Raw genomic sequence first — 23,387 nt, 5'->3', positions numbered from 1 at the left:
TTGATTATTATTACCGCCAATTAAATAACTTAGTAAAATTTACTCGATTGTGAGTGGGCTACTTAAAGGGTGTGTTTACTTATACAATATCATGTTTTGATACCAAACTGCATTGATTTCCTTTATTCATCTACAGTGATTATATATATATATATAATAGACCATAACCTCCATTTTAATCCAATGGAATTCCATGATTGCCAGACCCTTCGTCATTAAGAGCATGGACTTAGTGCATCACATTTATGGTTGTTTCATTGTGTTTGTTTTTAATATTGCTTTCTCTGAAACTGTTGTAATCATAACCATATTTAGAGCTTGTACATGCACATGTTTTGTAATGTGTATTTTCCAAATCACTCAAAATTTAATTTATGTTATAGGAAAGTCAGAACATATGTGCACGCTCCGTTTCTATTTAACAAATAGGATTTTACTTAATAGGTTCTATCTATCGCCTATATAGCGTGCAGGAAACAGAAACAAAACCTTTAAATTTTACGCACTCTTTGTATTGCACGGTAGGGTTCCGCATAAGACAGCGCTGAATTTGAAAGCGTTGTACAGTGAATGCAGTTTTGTTAGTTTGTTAGTAATTTGAGACACGAATTAGTAATGTATGACACCACATGACGGCTCGTCATTTCCCCCCTTAGAAATGATGAAAAGAATCAATCTTATTTGATATACACTAGTGCACAATTAGAGCAAAATAAGCAACTAATTTAATGTTAAACTTTGACCTATACATGTATTTTTTATCTTTATTTCATGAATTTATAATATTCTAAACGTGATGTGACTCATTATAGAATTTATCCGTGTTTGTAAAGAAGATTAACGAGTGTATTTCAACATAATAATGTGTTTATATGTTACAATACACGATTAACAAGTTGAGTGTTCATACTATGTATTTTATGTTTACACACATTTGTTGTTGTTCAGTTTATTTAGTATAATTGAGTTTCAAATAAGAATACGTGATTCATGATCGAATTATAACTAAAAAATAGTGTACATTTAGTATGATTTATTGTAACTTTAAATGAAATTTATAAGACATTTTAATTCTTTGAACGAATGCTAGTTTCAAAATGTGGTCCCCATTTGTTAGTTTAAACGGATTGTAGGTATAATATATGTTTAATGTTGAGTAAACAATATCAATCTTCAAATTTACACAATATAAAAAATATAACTTACTTTTTAAGAAGTAAATATGTGCCACCATTCTCATTTCAGATCATGAAACCCATATTTTTGGCCAGTGTTCTGTGGTGTAAAGTGTTCATTGTGTATGGAGGTATTCGTACTTTACAATACATTTATTATGATGCGTACTTACTGATGCTACGATTGGTGCGATTGATGATGATGATGATGATGATGGTGGTGTTGGTGGTGTTGGTGGTGATGATAATGGTGATGCTGATGATGACGATGATGATGATGATGATGATGATGATGATGATGATGATGATGATGATGATGATGATGATGATGATGATGATGATGATGACGACGACGACGACGATGATGATGATGATGATGATGATGGTGATGATGATAATGATGATGATGATGAAGAAGATGATGATGATGATGATGATGATGATGATGATGATGATGATGATGATGATGATGATGATGATGATGATGATGATCATCATCATCATCATCAATTCTACTCACATCCATTTAATGATAGATAAAACCAAACATCAAGAACACTCCTGTTGTTGAATACTTAATTCTGGTAGACACCAAAGCGCTTTCCTTGGGTGCCATACTGTACAACTACGTCAATAATCTTGGTGCTGCTAATGTTAATAATTCTTAGTATATATTAAGAAACCGATATCTTTTCGCACTTGTTAGTAAATATACATTTATTAATTATTCATTTTCAAATTGTGCGAATTTTCTGTTTGGAAACAATTTAATCGAATTTTGATTTAAAAAATACATTCCTTTCATTCTGGACAAGTTTTCGCATAATCCCCAAATAATAATAGTACCTTAATAGTAGTAATAGTAATAATAATAATAATAATAATAATTATTATTATAATAATAATAATAATAATAATAATAATAATAAAAAAAAAAAAAAAATAATAATAATAATGATGTTAATAATAATAATAATTATAATGCTCTGTTCTCAAGAGGTTCACTGTGGAGGATCGTATTCGTCCAACTACGGCGAAATCAGCAGCCCCAACTATCCAAACAAATATCCTTACAATACTAACTGTACATGGACCATAGAGGGCCAAGTTAACACCAGACTTGAAATTGTCTTTATCGATACTGATCTCGTCCCAATCTTTAACTGCAAAAATTATGTGGAAGTACGGAATGTTAATCAATTAGTCTTTACTTTTCTTTTACGAGAATAAGCATCAGTCGGTTATTCATATTATTAATTATTACAAATTGAATTGTCAGCTTGTAATAAAAGTATATACACAGCTACACATACTGAATTAACAGTAAGATTAAATAAGTGGTTTTATGTTGAAGAAACATTATAATAAGATAACATTTCGAGTAAAACAATTGCCATACGTTCGAAATTTTACCTTAGATTTATACGTATTTAAAATATATTACTGGCTTGAGTAATAATTGTCTGCTCTTTTTTGATATACGGTAGTTGTGTGTTTTTTCAGATATCTGAAGGTTCTAAAATCTTGTTTAATAGCTGCGTAAACAAACCCGAACGGATTATGACTGCTGGCAGAAAAGCAACGATACATTTTACATCGCATTTCGTGCTTACGGGAAAGGGATTTAAACTGTATTGGAAAGGTGACCATACACTTATTTTAGTTTTATTACATTGTCTTTAACAAACTATTCTTCAAACTTTTTTCGGATAAGCGTGTGTAATGTTTAAATGATCTAACTTTTATGATTACGCTTGTCAGTATTTCGTTCACACCAGTTTTAACAGCGCCGCGGTTGGAGCGTATGCCAATGTCTTGGAAAGAAGCGTTTGCAACATGTAATGAGGACGCTGGATTACTAATGGAACCAGACAACAGTTTAGATGCTGCATATTCTGGTTCGATCTCGTCCTGGATGAGCGATCAAAATATAACAGATATATGGGTGCGGGCGAACTTCACACCATGGCTTTGGTTAAAAGGTGTGTTTTTTTTATTATTATGTACATATGTTAATTTGTACTGAGGTCAATGCAAATTGATTTTGTCAAATGACCTTGTTAATCCAAATAGTTGCACATCATACACTAAATATCTTGGTGGATGAATGAGGTCTCTGATCTAATTGCTTTCCTTATTTCAAATATGTGATTGTGTCTTAACTCAAGTGATAAGCACTTCTCATTTCAGGCTGTTTCACAACAAACATTAAGTTTCAAGGAATGCACTTAAAAGACAACCAAGCAAAGGTGTGTCAAGACGTTTGCTCAGAACACATCTATTTTGCACTGCAGGTGGGTAGGATTCACTTGTGTATTGTTTGCCAACATGCTTACGTTTTTATACTTAATAATCTGTTTGCATACTCACTAATTCTGAACTTTATTCTCAACTAATTATACTTCATGTATTAAGTATATACAAGTAATATTATGTAATACATTGGTAATTTTACGTTTAGAGCTATGCATACAATCATATAGTTTCTTTTAGAGTTCCTTATATATTGATAGTTTTACAAAATACTGAAGTCAATTGATGATTTGTTTCTTTAAAATTTTATCTAGAGACATATCATTAATCGTTAAATCGTAAGACTCGTTTAAAAAAGATGTGTAATTCTGTGAAATTTATATTATTGCAAATGATTCAACTTAAATTGCAGGAAAACATGTGTTACTGTTTGAATAATACAACTGGAGAATACACTGAAACAAACGTTCACTGTGAGTTCAATTGCCCGGGAAACAACAAGGAAGTATGTGGAGGGAACAACGCTTTGACAATTTACACAAATGGTACGGCTGAACAAACCTATGGTCGTAAAGCATCCATGTTTATGTAATCAAACATGTGACATTTTATGTCAGACTGCAGGGCCGTATGCAGGATTTTTGACTGGGGGGCCCATCCGGGGAGGGTGTGGAAGGGTTCTTCTCTCCCTATTTTTTTTAATATCGCGCTGATCAAGGTGAATTAAATGTAAAAAAAATAACAAGTAAATCATCACCTTTCTTAAGTCGTAAGCTTTAATCATTGGTGTGAAATTCACACTAATGTTGAAAATTTTATATGACTGACATTGAGCCATACTAATATATTTTTGTTTGAATTCAAAACTGCTCTCAAGCTTCAAACTAAATTTCTAATCTAATAGTTATCATCTTCATATTTTTACTTTCACCAACATAAACACAGAAAAACCATCACATTAGTCTACACTATCGACCTAAGATTTGCTTTGGACATTTTCTCAATAATTACCGTTTTTCGGAGATTTTTTACGCATCGCTTTCAGATATTAAGCTGATTTTTTGTATGTTTGTCTACCTATATGATATACAGATGAGTGTGAAATTCGATCCGTTCCATTGCTCTTTCGAGAGGTAATTATGGGCCTTGGTCTTAAAATTGTTTTCGATAATAATCGATTAACGGAGTTTTTTTTACGCAACTCTGTCTGATATTGAGTTGACTTTTATTCCCACGGTAGGATGGCATATAGCATTCAGACTGTCCGTCCGTCCGGCATTTAATTTTCCGGACTTTTCTCAAAACGCTTTAAGATATTGACCTGATATTTGGTGTGTGTTTTAACCTACAGATGAAGTGAGAAATCGTACCGTCTATTGTTTTTTTGCGAAGTTATCGGCCTTGGTCTTAATTGTTTCTTTTTAATAACCGTTTTCGGAGGTTTAACGCAACACTTTCAGATATTGAGCTGATTGTTATGCCCCCGGTAGGATTACATATAGAAGTCAGACTGTCCGTCCGTCTGTCCGGCCATTTCATTTTCCGGACTTTTTTTAAAAACGCTTAACAATATTGACATTATATTTGTTTGTATGAGTTTGCCTACATGATTTGACATCAGATAAAGTGTGAAATTCGTATGTGTTTCGTTTCGGTCCATTGATTTTTGTCAAAGTTATGGGCCTTGCTTGTTCAAATTAATGACGATTACCCATATCACCTCTCTACTTTTTGCCAACATTACTTTTTTCACAAATTATTAACGTCAGCTATTGTCAGACCTTCGAACTCCTGTATCAGTTGTTCCATTCGCTGCTTCTCTTTTTTTCTTTGCCAATCAAAAGACGTGTTTCATCAACCATCAAGGATCACAAGGGGTAATTTACTGATCAGATATGTGGGTTCAAGACGATAAGAAAACATTGCCTAGGGGCTTATTTCTACTGGCGTGAAAATTAGTGCTAATCCCATTGTTCAGAGTATATACAACACATCTGCTCTTTTTTATTGAGGGAATGTGTACTGTGGGTCCTTTGATTATAATTAATATTGAACAGAATAGAACAGAATTATTATTATTTAAATAATAATTATTATTATTTATTTTTTTATTATTATTATTATTTTTTTTTTTATTATTTGAAGAGTAGTTAAACAGTGATTTTTGGTACTTCAGTAATTAATTAATTAACTCATTCAGCTCGTCCGTATTCAGTTACATACAAATGTATACACAGAATAACCTTTTTTTAAAGAGCCAATGCAAGAACCAACAGATTGCAACAAACTTCAACGCGATGTAACGCAGTTCAACCTTGTAGCGACCAATTGCAGAGAAAAGCTACCATTCGTTTGTGAAAAAGGTTCGTAAAATCGCATTTATTTTTAACGATGCCATTTCGTAAGAACATTAAGTTATTTCGATCACGATTCCATTTTATTAAGACACACACTTGTTACAATAACGATGCCATTTCATTGGAACATTCACGTGTTTCGATAAAGATGCCATTTCATTAGAACACACTCTTGTTTCGATAACGATGCAATTTCATAAGAACGTATACTTATTTCGATCACGATGCCATTTCATTAGAACATAGCATTGTTTCGATAACAATGCCATTTCATTAGAACATACAATTGTTTTGATAACGATGCCATTTCATAAGAACACACACTTATTTCGATTTTTCAATTTTCGAAATATTATGATCATGAATAAAATAATCGTACAAACATGCTTAAATAAAAATATGCATATTCTTTTCAGTATCTTCATTTTAGATATGAAACAATCGCTTTCGACTGATTTGTTTTTATTTCAGTCCCGGTCAACTGTGGCTCTAACTTCGTGCAAAATGAGAGCTCTTTCCTCTATCCACCTGATGGAAGTAATTATTCAAATGATATGAATTGCGAGTGGAAGATAATCGGCTTCAAAGACTCGTTTATTCGTCTTGAAGTTATGTATACAATTGAAAGATGTAAGGATTGTTATTGCGACAGTCTTAAGGTAGGAACTTAATTACTAATCAAGCAAAAATACAAAACAATATGTTAGGACAATCGAAGAAATGACGAGTAACACTTACGTTAACGGTTCAAGATTTAAAGATATTTTCAATTTAGTGCAACATCGCATACACACAACCAATCCACCCAAATGCTGGTAAAAAGCGTTTTCGTGGATGTACTGATTTGTATAGGAGACTCGTACTTTCGTTCTTATTGCCCAAAATCTTAAGTTTTGTGCACGAATATATGTTGTTTATATTGCGTATTCATTGAACTATCTTATTTAGGTGTATTTTTATTGCAATACATATATACATCTTACCGATTCAGCATATTTAATTCAGGTTTATGAAGGTATAAAACGGGAGGGCTCGCCTGTAATGACATTTTGCGGAGTTGGTAATGGAACAGTCAATTCCACCACAAAAGAAGTGACACTTGTGTTTCGTACAGATCGAACAGTACAAAGCAGAGGCGTTTGGGTTAAATGGAAATTCGGTAAGATTTGTTTTCGTTTACGTTTTTACAACCCCTGTGGAAAAATTCACTATATATATGCACAGAGTAACAGAAATAGAACGAAGCCCATGCACAAAGTGGTCATTGAACCTGCTATGCATTTACAATTGAATATATATCTATAATTTATACAGCAGAAGCAAAATAGTGTACACCTGTGCATTGATTTTCAGTGAAAATGGCTCCCAATACCCCAACAACGATAGGGATAAATGCAAGGACAACAACAGCAGACACGTCAAGTATACATATATTGTCGACAGTGAACCCTAAACAAGAAGATGAGCAATCAGTCGACAATAACGGAACAAGCTTTGGTATGTGCCACATGTTAATGCAAATAATATCGTAGTTCAGCATATATACATAAAACACCAGGGAATGCCCCGTGCGATTAATATTACCGACAAGTCAGCAACAATAAAGAACACATCGCAAACGCGGCAAAAATTCAAAATGCAGCTCGTCAGTGTTTGCTTTCCCCAACCAGTGTTCAGTCCCGACTTTCTCAAGAGTAATGGTCAGTATTTCAATATTTAATGCATCATTTCATGGCTTTAAAAGTCAATGAAAGACTCACTTGTTAAGAAGTCCAATGATTGTTATTTAGAATCCGTATTATTGAATATTGTGTGTTTTTGTTTTGTGTCACACATCTGAACCCAACTGTTCATGTAGATTTTAGTCTGCTGTCTGCGTCTGTTAATAGATAAAATGACGTATTACATTTTTTATTTTGCCTAAATCTTAACAAGTAACACTATCTCGCTTCAATGTTTTGTGTGTGTTTTTGTTTTGTTTTTAGATTAAATGCGTGTTAAAATGATATTATGTATGACTATACTAGAACTATTTCGTATGTGTAATGTTCAATACGTGCAGTACACATTTATCCATGTAGACGTCATCAGATTGTCTCATCATCGCTTTATGTTTGCGTTCTTTTGATGATCTCCTTTCGTTAATATTTGTTCTATAATAAGTAGAATACATGGTTACCATCTTTTGATAAGAACAGACTGATATTAGTGCTTGATTTCAGTTGGTCTTGTTGTCGGTCTTGTGATAGCGACGCTGATAGCAGTGTCTTTGTCTGTACGAAATGTTCCGCCCGGAATAGGCACGGAATCGCAAACTAATTGTGTGAAGTTTTAACAAAAAACAAAAACACACAATATTCAACAATACTGATTTATTTTATTTGAAGGAGACACAATACATGTCTTCAATAGATTAAGGTTTAAATCTCGTATCGATAATAAAATACAAGTAGACATCAACAATCCATGCATGAACTCGATTTCACGAGTGACTTTGTGACGTCACCAATACGGTATACAAGCTTCGTCAATATTAACACAACCACAAGGGGCTTCATTCAAAAGCGGAATGTTTATCTCGGAATGTTATAGACTATTATTTTAGGGCTGTATTTTTCAATATACGACTATTATTGGAAAAGTATTTAATATTATAACCCGTTTGCAAAAACAGATACTACATATGTAGTATGCCTATAAAGGTGGTTTTAGGTAAATCAAAACTATTTTATCTGGTGCGAATGTCAAAGATCAAATAACATTGTAAAATTGTATGTATAAGTCTAGGTATAATTATATTATATTTGTCTATTTACAACATGACATATGCCATTTTGTACTATTTTAAATGAGATGGTTATTATGTATTTAACAATTATATGAACTTTTGTAAGTCAGGGTAAGTGTTAAGCCAGTCGACTCCATTAATGCATGTAGCAAGCACAATTATTGCAAACAGTCTAATGCTTGTTTATACGTGTGTTTCAGCGGGTTTGATTGGAGGAATTGTCGCCGCTGTCGTGGTGATTACTGCATCCGTAATGGTCAGTGTCGTTGTCATACGGTATGTTTCATTGCAGCGTTGGGTATTTCAGACTTTCGTAAAGGTCCGAGTATAACTGTTTCATTTGGTAAAATTTATTTATATGTTCAGAAGAGTAAATGTTTTGCACAAATAACGCTTTAAAAGCCGTATTAACTGTCTATTTAAATAACATAACTTTGCTGTTGAAATACAATGAACTAAAGTGTAAATGATTCAACATATCATTTTAACAAAATGGTATCGAAATAATATATCGGATATGTAAGAACACACCAGCGATTACAAATTATTGCCTTATTTATGGGTTTCATTTTCCAATGTTTGTGGACATTTTTCGTAATTAGAACAATGGTATGATATGGGCCATGATAAATCAAATATGTATGACCATACCGCTGATTACTTATGGGAGGATGATGAACGGCTTTTGTATTTACATGTTAGAAAGCCTTTTCGGTCATTAGCTTACCGCTTTGATACTGTAAAAATGTTCCAAAATGGCACAAATTAACGCACCAATTGTGACACAAAAACAAGTATTCAAAGTCAACTATGAGACGGAAATCCTAATTAAAGCCCTTGCAGAGGTATTTTAAAGAACGAGCTATAGGATAGCGGCATTGCACTTATTGCATAAATGCATATGCATATTGATAAACAAGTTCATGATGTGGTTATTGAGAATACAACACGATTTAATGGTTCCATACAAACTTTTCAGAGCCTACTGTACCCACAGTATGACTAAGGCTCTGAATGCCTTAATAAAATTACTGCGTTTTACTTGATTATATTGCAGTGTCACTTTCTTAAGACTTCAGTAAAAAAAAAAATGCGACATAAGAAACTTTATTCCGTAAAAAAGTAACTCTCGACCGTATTTGCAATATATCTCATCGAATCAAACGGAACGGCAAGAGCGTCTAAAGTGGCAACTAGTATTTGTTGTTATTTTACACATCTGTTTACGAGCAGTCAAACTCTTTGTTTAATAAATGTGGTTCAGAAGTACTTAATGGTTTTCTTGTCGCTATCACATCTATTCTTACTAAATCAAAGATTGAAATTTGAGAAACTCAATCAACAGAGAAATGTTTGTTCTTATCCACTAGTTTAATAATACAACACCAAATTATAAGCAGAAAACAATTAATTTCAGACAGATTTTACGCATTTGAACAACCCATAATTACCATACATGTCCACGGCAGTTAAAAGTTAAATAAATGAACACATGAAATCAAATGTAACATAAAGATTGAATAAAAAGAATGAAACTATTTTTTTCAATGTTCTTTGTTCAATTGCGCAAAACTTCCAATCTAGTTGAATAAACTATATAACAACACCTTTTTTCGAGTGCCATGAAAAATTAGCCTTGCACTAGTTCACATGTGTATCAATGTGTTTTGTTTATCCAGTAATGTTATACATAAAATATATCCATCTATGTTCCTTATTAAGTATTGACAAGTTTATAAAAGTAAACACATAATTAGTACGTAGGACTTAACGTTCACCTTAACGAAACAAATATGTCTTGAATGCATAGCATAAGCTGAAGTGGGACATTTTAGATCAGCTTATTATATTTGAAGGTTTTTGGGTCATAGCAAAAATTTATCTGAGAGTCATACAGCAAGAGGAGCACTTCTGCATCATATGTGTTCTTTGGTGACTCGCCAGGAAACACTAAAACATCGTATAGAATCGAATACATCGTATTTCCATCGAATAAAAAAATATATATTTTCTTATACGAAGAAACAAAAAATAGGATCATAAGAACATTTTGTCGTGTATGTATTTAATAACTGTACATTTATATTTAGACGAAAATGTAATGGAACTCGGGAGACTGAAAGTAACTATCAAGGGTTGAAGATGAGACCAGTAGGCGCAAATAGTGGAAATCCGCTTGATCAGGATGAACATCTGTATCGCACATGTTCGAACACCGAACAGCTTCCAGAACCCCGAGATGCTGCGACTAGTAATCCTGTCGGTATTGAATATTATCGCCAGTTGCCCGTTTCCATAGTAACAAACACCAATGATAAGGTTTACTACAACACTCGCGGAGAAGAGGCTCAATATGTCTATTGCGCTTAAATTTCGTTTTTAGCTCATCTATTTTTTGAAAAAAAATTATGAGCTATTGTCATCACCTTGGCGTCGGCGTCGGCGTCTGCGTCGGCGTCGGCGTCGGCGTCCGGTTAAGTTTTGCGTTTAGGTCCACTTTTCTCAGAAAGTATCAATGCTATTGCATTCAAACTTGGTACACTTACTTACTATCATGAGGGGACTGGGCAGGCAAAGTTAGATAACTCTGGCGTGCATTTTGACTGAATTATGTGCCCTTTTTATACTTAGAAAATTGAAAATTTTGGTTAAGTTTTGCGTTTAGGTCCACTTTTTTCAGAAAGTATCAATGCTATTGCATTCAAACTTGGTACACTTACTTACTATCATGAGGGGACTGGGCACGCAAAGTTAGATAACTCTGGCGTGCATTTTGACAGAATTATGTGCCCTTTTTATACTTAGAAAATTGAAAATTTTGGTTAAGTTTTGTGTTAAGGTCCATTTTATTCCTTAAGTATCAAAGCTATTGCTTTCATACTTGCAACACTTACTAACTACTGTAAGGGGACTGTGCAGGCAAAGTTATGTAACTCTGACTGGCATTTGGACGGAATTATAGGCCCTTTATACTTAGAAAATTGAAAGTTTGGTTAAGTTTTGTGTTTTGATCCACTTTACCCCTAAAGTATCATAGATATTGCTATCATACTTGGAACACTCGCAAACTATCATAAGGGTACAGTAAAAGGACAAGTTGCATAACTCTGGATGTCATTTTTACGGAATTATGGCCCTTTTTTGACTTAGTAACTTTGAATATATGGTTAAATTTTGTGTTTCGATCCACTTTACTTATTAAGTATCAAGGCTATTGCTTTCAAACTTCAAATACTTTCATGCTATCATGAGGTTACTGTACCTGGCAAGTTGAATTTTACCTTGACCTTTGAATGACCTTGACTCTCAAGGTCAAATTATTAAATTTCTCTAAAATTGCCATAACTTCTTTATTTATGATTAGATTTGATTGATACTTTGACAAAACTACTCTTATCTGACATACCACAATAGACTCCACCCAAACCATCGCCCGTGCCCCCCCACCCCCCAACCCCCCCACCCCTATTTTTTTTTTTTTTTTTTTTTTTTTTTTTAAGATCATCTCACAAATGACCACCACACCCTCACACTATACCCCCCCCCCACCCCACCCCCTCCCCAATTTTTTTTTAAACGGTTAAAAAACAAAACTATTTATTTTGATTATTTTATGTTTGAAATACCGTCCAACCATCGCACCCAAGAATCCCACCCCCCCCCCACCCCCCCTCCCCCCACCCGAATCCCCCCCCCTATTTTTTTTTTTTTTTTTTTTTTTTTTAAGATCATCTCACAAATTACCACCACACCCTCACACTTTACCCCCCCCCACCTCACCCCCCCCCCCATTTTTTTTTATGAAACGGTTAAAAACACAAATATTTATTTTTATTATTTTATGTTTGAAATACCGTCCAACCATCGCACCCAAGAATCCCCCCCCCCCCCCCCCCGATTTTTTTTTTTCCTTTTTTTCGCATTTTTGGAGGAAAATGTAATAAATGTCTACACCCCCACACAATGCACCGCTCTTCACTCCACCCCTCCCTCCTTTGTGATTGAAAATGAGAGTCCTTTCACCTTTAAAAAGAAAATAGATGAGCGGTCTGCACCCGCAAGGCGGTGCTCTTGTTAATGTTTAAATACTAATTGAGTGTACATATGTTATAGCACAAGTATAGTTGATTGCACTACACGTGGAGAGTTAATATTTAAAACTTTACATGTGCATGGAAGACTTTCCTTTTCCAGCTTGTATAGTGTCATGATAGCATATAAAAGAGGGACAGAAAACACGTGTCTTATTTTTACGAAGTTATTTATGCACCTTTGTGTATAATTATATATTTTTTTCAATAATATTGTTTATAATTTGTAGCTTTATGAAATGTTATAGACAGATGTGATGCGAATGTTTCAACACTCTTAAATGGCTATGATACAATTATAGTGTGTAAATATATTTTGGCAAATATTTGTCATGCGTAATAAATCAATATGTCATTTTATCTGATTTTCTTATTACGAGAAAATTACATGACAATCATATCTCTTTTTCTGCGTAATCACGTAGTACGTTTTGATACCAACACAATTAAATTTTCCTTTAAAGTTTTACACAACTTAAATTGTCATCGCATTTAATTTTAATTCAGACTGGAATACATCATAACATAGATGTCTATGTGTCCCTATAATTACTGTTTGTGTAAAACGTAATGTATGGTTAAACAAAATATATTTATGATATTATTAACATATTGTCATTATGAATTAATATATAATAAATGATATATAAAATAAAGCAAATCGTCAAAATCAATTTTGACGTCGATTTAGAATACACAAAATGTAAATATAATTTAGAAGTTGACATATTTGTGAACTTGATTTATGTTCGAACATTCGTCAGATAGATTTGTGTTAATGCTTGTTATGTATAGTTGAGAAAATCATGTGATACGCTAGTGTAATTGTTAAGGTATCAGTTTGAATATTACCGTTATTCAAAACTTTAAGTGGCCTTTGAAGCGTTACCAAGTTTTCTTTGTCGTCATTTCATAATTAAAATTTATTGTTTAAATTCATAGGTTAAAACTTTCCGGTTTCTTGATAATAATTTATTGCATTTATTATGTTAATCAGATAAAATCGATAAAATGCAAACTAAACAAAGATATTGAAGCATAACAATATAAATTAAAATGTTCGTCATTGGCATGGATTTCTAGGATAACATTTATATGTGAAGACTTGCAATTTTCATTTTACTAATTGTTGCACGTATATATTTTATCTTTGTTGTTGTATTTGATTTGTAATATTGATAATATTTTATGTACATTATTTAAATTTGTATAAATGTATTAAAATGCATTATATATTTTAACATTTATTAAGTTATTTAGCATGTTCTAATATAAAGACCTTAGTTTTATAAAACATACAATTATATTTCAAACATTCTTTATTTTGCTGTTTGGTGTACTTATTGAATTGTATACATATCGTTTTAATGTTTCCCACAAATATGTGTTCAACATTATCTTAATCTTGTATTTCATAATAATAAGTTTGTTAAAGGTTTTGGTAGTATTTTATGTATTTTTATTTACTATATACTTCCGCTTATTAATGTGTCTGCGAGCATATTCGCATTTTACAACAACAACACCACCACGACCAACATTTATTCAGCAGGAGCGCTTCTTTAAGTTAAAGACTACATTAAATATGTATTATACTATGTATAAGTGATGGTAGAAGATAGTGTTATGAACTGGTAAATATGGTAAGGGGAATACATAATTGCATCTAATATTGCAAATGTACATCTTATATTAACTTATTTACTTGCAAGACATACGCTAAGAAGAATGTGCAGTAGGGGCAGGAACATATTGATACCGATTTTTCAAAATGACATTATTTACGTGGAACATTTTTAATAAATGATTTATAATAAATTATTTACGTGGAATTTAATCTGAGATTGAATAAACAAGCTACAACTTTGTATTAATGACTTCATGTACTTGCAGTTAAAAAAATCATTTTAATCAAATAATGCACAGTTTCATCCTATTATTATACAATTTTATCCCACTTTTACAGCGAATTCGGTTGATTAAAGCCCCGTTAATTAAATTTCATCTATAATCAACGGCATGAAATGACGTATTCAACTGCCGAATCGGGACTACATTTTTCCCACGCATCTTGTCACCTGTATTTGCCAAGTGCATCATAAATAAAAACAATCTCAACTGTTTGTCAATTTAAATGACCTTAAAACAAAAGAAAAGTAGTAAAACAACGTGTTTGTTGTCATTTATTGTCATTAAACATCTAGTATAAGGTCAATTCAACACTATGTTGCAAATAAGTTCTGTTCTTGTTGCTCCCCTTTGACAAAGTCAGTTCGAGTTGCTCCCCTTTGACCGTAAAAAACAATCGTTTGCGAAATTGTTACACCTCAAAATGTCTGACGAATTTAACAAATCCAATTTCTCATTAATTTGGGATGAATTAAATGAGGAAAATGAGCAACAAACAACTGTAACAATGGAATTAACACTAAGCCAGTTCCAGGAACAATATGTGTTTGATCCATCTTATTTGTTTACAAAAGAGATTGAATTGACAACTGAGAATGAAACTAGCCCCAGTACTAACTTTGGTTCTGATACACCTTCCAGTAGCAATGTTATTCCTCCAACTTTGAATCATGTTCCAGACAATAAAGAGTTTTTAGGTGTTAACCTCACTGATGTCGGTGATTTCATTGTCCAAAATGAAAATATAAAGACTGTAGCGAAAGCCTTGTCTGACATAAACACATTTAAAAGGTTTCTAATGTCAAAAGCTAAAACAAAAGAAATCGACCACATAGAACCAACTCTTCTCGATGAGTATTTGGCCAATTTCCCGTTGTCCCTTAAAAAGTCAAAAAGCACAGATTTCGAACCAAGCTCCCTCCGTGGCATCAACTCTAGTGTTGACAGGTACCTGAAACGACATGGCTATGGATGTTCAGTCATGAAAGGGACTGGAGCCCAATTTTCACTCAAAAGGGACACCTACAATTCAAAGAAAAAGTCTTAAGAAACAGGTACACTTAAGATGAACGGTTATAACTAAAAGAAATTTTCAAAATAGCATATTGAACAGAAAACGTATCATTTATGACAACATTGGGAAAAAATCTCAAGTGCAGTCTGTACGAAATTATTACGCTGGCGACATAAATTTGCAATTAATAAATTCAAGTCAAATAGTCATATTAAACAGTTATACTGTAAGCCTACGAAAGATCGAATACTAAAAACAATTTGAATTAAAAAATATATTCGAAAAGTTAAATGAAACAGTATAAGAAATGTATATCACCAATTTAGGGTCAGGGAAACCGTCCTATGGAGGCCCATCAGCTGAGTGATACCGACATCGATCTGCTCTGGGAGAAGGGGATCCTTTACACCAAGTCTCCAAAGGCCTTGTTAAATACAATCTGGTTGAGCAACTGCCTTCATTTCGGCTTGCGAGGAACCACGGAGCAAAACAATTTGCGGTAAAAAACCTTTTTAACACACTAATGTGTATCAATTTTTCTCATTATTTTGCACCCCATTTCACAAAGTACATCCGCTTCAACTTAAATGCTGTCTTTTATTGTTGTTCATATACGACGTAAAATAAAGATTTTTGTATCTTGTATCTTGTTAGGTGGGGATACGTTCGCCTCCGTGTGGACTCGAATGGTGTGGAGTATCTCGAGTTAAACGAGCGCAAAACGAAAACGCGCACAGGAGAGAACATCGCTGACATAAGAAAAGTGTCTCCCCAGATGTTCGGCACTTCTGAACCAAGAAAGTATGTGTTAATTTACAAGCTGTACTCTGCTTTTTCTTCAGATCAAAACCCTTTCTACCTGGCAATACGCACAATTGACACTGCATCCCAGTGGTTCTTGCGACAACAATTGGGTGTCAACAAGCTAGGTCAGATGCTGAAGGCCATGGAAAAAGACGCCGGTTTTCCCGAGCACAAGAAAATAACGAGCCACTCAGATCGCAAATTCCTGGTCCAAAAACTGTTAAATGCAAACATTCAACCAACTGAAATCATGGCCATAACAGGGCACAAAAATGTCCAGTCAATAACCAATTATTCCAATATATCTGTTGAACAGCAGCAAAAGTGTTCCAACATTATTGATCAGTCCAGTAAATGTAACAACCCAACAGCTTCCTCTTGTTCACCTTTATGCATTGAAACTATGGTCGAAATGCAGCCTAGACAACCGCTGTCTACCGTTGAACAAGTTGATCTTGATCTTCGCAACACCCAGTCACTTCACCAGCAAATGTCTTTCTCTCGTTCGAACAATTTTGCCTCACAATTCTTTGGTGCCACTTTCCACATTCAAAATTCAATGCATATAATTAGCTTAAATCCAAGTTATCATTGTTATTTCGTCACGAAATAACCACATATTATAACAAAGAAGCAAATATTTTACACCTCGTGATCGAATTGATAGTTTGATATCGAAAGTGAATTGTGTGTGGTGTTAGGCTTTGTTGTAAGCAAATGTATTTCCTTGTTTATAACAACTAAATGTAATATTGATGTTAAAAAACGTTTAGATGTGCAATTCAATATGAATAAAATTGTAATTAATTACGCATGACTCTTTGTCACAAAACGATATTCTGATTTAAAAAATGATTATTTGATCAGCGGTTCATTGTGTACACACCGGTCTTACTGACCTGTGCACAAACGCGAAAGGTATTGTGGGTAGCACTTCTTTTACGAGTGAAAAGTGAAAGCGAAAGTATGTCAGGTTATCGTGCTTCTGATAATCGCTATCAGTCTTAATAGAGATTCAAAATCACATTTAAACATAATTAAATAACATTTTTTAAACAACATTCCGTTTTAAGCACACAATAAACCAATCGGGACTCCTCGGACAATTCCGCCATAACGGCGATCGTCTCTCGGGTGTATTTGGTGGAAGGATATGTCTCACGCCTCTAGGCGGAAGATATTACACCGAAAATATAGTTCGGGTTACACACAAACAAATTTGCACTAAATCAACCGATAATATAGATATATAAGGACCAATATCTTTAAGGAGTAATATAATAGTAAATTTATTAATGTTATTGTTTAAATTTAGATATTATTGCATGCAAAATATTCAAATTTTAATAAATTTTAAGAAAGCCAATTAGTTGTTAATTGAAGTGAAAACAACAACATTATTTAAACTTAAAAGAATCAGTATTTCTTAAATTATATTCATTGCAACATTGCTGATGTTCGGCTGCAGGCGACAAACTTTGAGATTTAATCAATATGTTTATGTTCTATACCATTAACAATCGTACAACACTGTACAGTGGTACAGAGAAAACTCTTCGGTGTAATATAAGAAATAGTAAACTCCACATTGGTCCCAATGGCATTATAGTGACCAGCCAGGCAGTCACAAACTGTATATGGACCATAGCCATACGGCCCTCAGTGGGGCTATTATCAGTATTTAGACACCTGAAAGATTTCATGGAATGGAATGAGTGGGGCTTGATTGAATTTGAAAAACGATTCTTTCTGTGCATTTGATGATGGCAACCCTACAGTACTTCTTGCAGATATTGTTTATATTTTATCCTAGGCATTTTAATTCCAGATGTTGTTATCCCGGCCAGGCAACTAGCTTTTCAAAGCCTTAAATAATCCAGTGCCATAAAAATTAGGGACAGTGTAAAAATGTTCAGTTTGGTAATATTAATATATTAAAGCATAACTTTGCCCTTGGAAATGAACTCAATTCAGAATGGCCCCTCAAAATAAGACATATTGTATTGGAAATGTTAAAACTGAGCAGTGGTGTTGTTAAAATTTATATTATTTATCTTTTAAGAAACTTTAAGAAACATATCACAGGCATGCCCATGGTTTTGGGTCGGTACTCTTAAGATGGGAAACAAAAACACTAAATATGGTCGACAGTGCAGGCAACAATTGTAAAAAGATATTTTCCATCCCTGACTGCCATTACTGACATGAAGTAATTTAACTGTAATATGTCTGGAAACAGTGTCAGTCACACTTTTCTAAATATTGATTTATTCATGCATATGTATATATATGTCATACAAGTACAGATCATACAATACAGTCAATTTACAACATTTAACAATTGGAAAACAATTATCACAGGTTTTGGATCACAATGCAGTGATAGATCACATTTTGAATATCACAGTCAAAGTTAATGAGTTAAATTCAGTTACAAGTAACTAGTCAGTGTATTTAGCAGAGATCTGAAATAACAAGTAGTTACAAGATTTGAAATCAAGACATGATATATATATACCACATGATGTCCCATGAAAGTTTTGCAACTTATTTCCAATAGGGTCCTATATATGGGTGGCAAATGTACACAAATGGTGGCATTAATACACATAAACATATCATTCATTTAAACTTGAGACTATAGTCTTGAGATCAAATAGTAAATAGCATATATTATTAGAGAGTACTGGTTATACTATTATCTTGTTATCACATTTAGATGTATGTTTTCATGTAACATATTCGGGCCTACAGCTCAAAAAATGCTAGCTATGCCCCTGAAGAATCTTATTCTTGAGTTCACCTTTTTAATAATATTATTAACAATAGATGAAGCAGAAAGATCAGTGTCGAATATTGAACCAAGGTGTTCAACAGATGATTGAGAAACAATAGTGTGATCATTACATTTTACAGTAAAATTATGAAGTTTAGATAATTTCCTTTTGGAACCAAACACTATACATTCAGTTTTTCCAAGGTGTAAAGACAGTGTTGTTATCCACTAACCATTTAATACAATTTTCAAGTTCTTTACAAAATTCACTACTGATGATACTAGGATCTTTGTAAAAATAAAGGATGACACTTTTATCAGCATATAGAATAAGTTTACATAAATACAATAATCAAAAATCACTAATATCCTATATCAGTGTTAAGGCATTATGAAATGGAAATGGGTGTGACAAGTAACAAGAACCCTACACATTTACATCACAAAACATCTGATATCTTCAATTACTGGATATAATATATATATGTTGAAAGTTAATATAAAGAGGGCAATACGAAAAAAATGTACAAAAGTAGTAATAAAGACAAAACAACCAGTTTACAATGTTAAGATTTATGCAGTTGTTGGCAATAAGAAAACAATGACCTTTCTTAACTTTGAATTTTTCAAGTGTAAATACATGCATGTAAATCAGAACACAAGAATTTGTTTCCCGGTCACTTTGAGCAATATAAGTGCCCAATGTTTACACTCAGTGAATTTGTAAAACCAACTTATATGTGCGAACTGTCTGTCCGAAAACTTAAACATTTCCTATAACTTTTGCAATATTGAAAGTAGCAACTTGGAATTTGGTATACATGTCTATCTCATGGAGCTGCACATTTTGAGTACTGAAAGGTCAAGGTCATCCTTAAAGGTCAAATATATGGCTTCAAAGCAGCACAATAGGGGGCATTATGTTTCTGACAAACACATCTCTTATTTTTACATGAAAAACCACAGACATTGTTGGAATTTGCCACATATTAGGCATTGTGTATACATTTTTAAACTCAATTTTCCACACAATGAAACAACTTTTTAAAAAGGCACCAACAAATGTTCCTCCATCCCCTTTGCACAAAGAATCAGTTTTTAGCTCCACTGGCCAAATTTGTTCAAATTATGCCCCTGGGTCAAATTTGACCCTGCCCCGGGGGTCACAAAATTGAACATATGCTTATATAAGGCCTATTTTGTGAAAACTTTAAAAACTTCTTGTCCATAACTGTATGGCACAGGGCTACCAAATTTAGTATGAAGTGACATGTAATAGTTCTCTTCTTAATTTGTTCAAAGAATTCCCCTGGGTCAAATTTGAAACTGCCCCGGGGGTCACAAAATTGAATATATGCTTATAAAGTGCTTATTTTGTGAAAACTTCAAATATATTCTTGTCCATAGCCATTGGACCTAGGGCTACCACATTTGGTATGTAATGACATCTTATAATCCTCTACGAAATTTGTTCAAATTATGCCCCTTGAGTCAAGTTTGACCCTGCGCCGAGGGTCACAACATTGAACATATGCTTATATAAGGCCTATTTTGTGAAAACTTCTTGTCCATAACTGTATGGCATAGGGCTACCATTTGGTATGTAGTGACATGTAATAGTTCTCTCCTTAGTTTGTGCACATTATGCCCCTGGGGTCAAATTTGAAACTGCCCCGGGGGTCACAAAATTGAATGTATGCTTATAAAGGGCTAATTTTTTGTGAAATTTTAAAACCTTCTTGTTCATAACCATTGGGCCTAAGGCTACCAAATTTGGTATGTAGTGACATCTTATAGTTCTCTACCAAGTTTGTTCAAATTATGCCCCTGGGGTCAAATTTGACCCTGCCCTGGAGGTCACAAAATTGAAAATACGCTTACATGGAGCCTTTTTTGTGAAAACTTAAAAAACTTCTTGTCCATAAACATTGGGCCTAGGGCTACCAAATTTGGTATGTAGTGACATCTTATAGTTCTCTACCTAATATGTTCAAATTTTATCCCTGGGGTCAAATTTGACCCTGCCCCGGGGGGTCACAAAATTGAACATCTGCTTATATAAGGCCTATTTTGTGAAAACTTCAAATATATTCTTGTCCATAACCATCCGGCCTAGGGCTATCAAATTTGGTATGTAGTGACATCTAATAGTCCTCTACCAAATTTGTTCAGATTTTATCCCTAAATATAAATGTATAGCTTACATGTATATAAATATGATACGAGGTCTTACCCGGTATTTATACAAATTAACCTGGATATTTATGAAAAACACCATCTCCCTGTAGAGTGTAAAGAGAGAAGGCATTTGTTCACCAGTAACATTATGTTCAGTAATGGTAACGAACATGAAAAATTCAGTTCCCAATATATCGAGTTTTTAAAAAGTTCAACTTTGCTTAAGTAATAATGCATCAATGTTGATTCTTAAGAAAAAGAGTAATCATTTATGCCTAAACTGTTCTGCTGTCCAGAAGCAAGGACGTCATACACAATTTTAAGCTTTACAACATTTATAGTTTTGGTTACTTAACAATCTTAAATGAATGTCCATTCTAAGTTTGCTGTCGTATTCTTCCCTCAAATCATACATGTTTCTTGCATAATTGAATGTTCATGTCCATGGATCACAATGTATATAGAAACAAACATTATTTTGAATTATCTTTCACAGTTATATATTTAAAGAAGGCTAATTTTGGGATACACTAAAGCAACTATTAACATTTGTCTCAAAATGAATCATCCTCTGAAGCCCCCGATGGGATTCAAACCCATACCTCTTTCCTCTGGAGAGGAAAGTATTCTATCTTAAAATACAAGGGCATGTAAGAGGAAAACTAGCAATATCAAAGGGACGTTTTCACAGATTAGACATGTATTGAAGTTTGTTATTAAATATTTTAATTGATAAGTAAACATTTGAGCAAAATACTCCAATAAAAAATAATAAAAAAGAAAACAAAAGAAAGGAAGTCTTCCTTAACTGGGCTCGATCCACTGACCCTTGGAGTAAAAGCTTAAACTAATGGGCCATCAGTGCTCCCATATAGTAAGTGGTTTATTTTATACTTTATATAAGCAATCCTTTAAATGTCACAAAATCTAACTATAACATAAGAACTCCCAAAATTATCTTTTTCATTATAGACTCTATGCTATATTGATAAATGCAAACATTGGATCTAAAAAGCTGCAATAAAAAAAAAGAATAAAAGAATAAAATTGAATAAAAATAAAAAAGTAACGCTTGATTGGTAATTGTTGGCTCGGGTACTACTTACATGTACCCCGGGTACTCTTAAGTATACTTACATGTACCCCGGGTACGGTAAATATACTAAAACGTACCCGGGAAATGTAACGCTAAATCGGTCTTTGTCGGCTACTTTTTGAAATTTATTATATTAACATGTATGTCAATTTTCTGTAAGATGGCCTCTATATTAAAATTATAATCGAAACTCATATTCAAAAAGCATGTTAGTGCAGTTTTGTTAAAAGAGAAATTTGTTTAAGATAATCGGTAGCGCGTTTTCCGACATCGGATTTTGGGCGAAATATAACTCAGGTACAGTCTAAAATCGACCGGGTACGATTAAGTATATTTACCATACCTGGGGTACATGCAAGTATACTTAAGAGTACCCGGGGTACATGTAAGTAGTACCCGAGCCGACAATGACCAATCGAGCAAAAGTAACCCTCAAATGGGCTCGAACCATTGACCCCGTGGAGTAAAAGTCTACCGTTTGGACCACTCGGCCTAGTTCTTCTTGAATGATCTGAGCTTTTTATGAGTACATACGTACCCGGAGGGTCAATAGCTGGGAGTTGGATTATTGCAACTACACTCGGCCATCCATGCTAATACAATGAGTGATGTGTTTCATACTTTATCAAGTTTATGTAAGCAATCCTCGTATCTCACAAAATATAACGAAAACAGTCGATTTAATTTTTATATTTACTCGATGTCAATACTATAACTTATAGTATTGACATCGAGTAAATTTAAAATTTTGTACTCCCTATCAGTTACACGTATGTCAGTAATGGCATCTTTAAATTTTAACAAGTTTTTAAGTACGTTGTGGGAATTCACAGATCTACATTAAATTATTACTTAAAGAATGTTATCTTGAAAAAGACGAGCTTAAACACATGTTTAAATTTTTCCTCTTTACGAGGGGGCCGCCATCTTGTTTTCTAAAGTAGTT

The 23,387-nt window shown here is 33.5% G+C and overlaps 1 protein-coding gene across 1 annotated transcript in view; it reads left to right on the top strand.

The window, feature by feature from the left end:
• Window positions 1-2,957: 2,957 nt before the first annotated feature.
• Window positions 2,958-23,387, top strand: part of LOC127831567 (cubilin-like) — a 46,671-nt gene continuing 26,241 nt past the window's right edge. The window contains exons 1-3 of the mRNA XM_052356548.1: window positions 2,958-3,157; window positions 3,366-3,469; window positions 3,841-3,973. Coding sequence (XP_052212508.1) covers window positions 2,980-3,157; window positions 3,366-3,469; window positions 3,841-3,973 — 415 coding nt within the window. The 5' untranslated portion in view covers window positions 2,958-2,979. The remainder of the gene's footprint in view (window positions 3,158-3,365; window positions 3,470-3,840; window positions 3,974-23,387) is intronic.

Source organism: Dreissena polymorpha, chromosome 5 (assembly GCF_020536995.1).
Source record: "Dreissena polymorpha isolate Duluth1 chromosome 5, UMN_Dpol_1.0, whole genome shotgun sequence".
NCBI classification, from domain to species: domain Eukaryota; kingdom Metazoa; phylum Mollusca; class Bivalvia; order Myida; family Dreissenidae; genus Dreissena; species Dreissena polymorpha.
The sequence above is the reverse complement of the archived record's forward strand: the minus strand, read 5'-3'. Positions and strand labels throughout refer to the sequence as shown.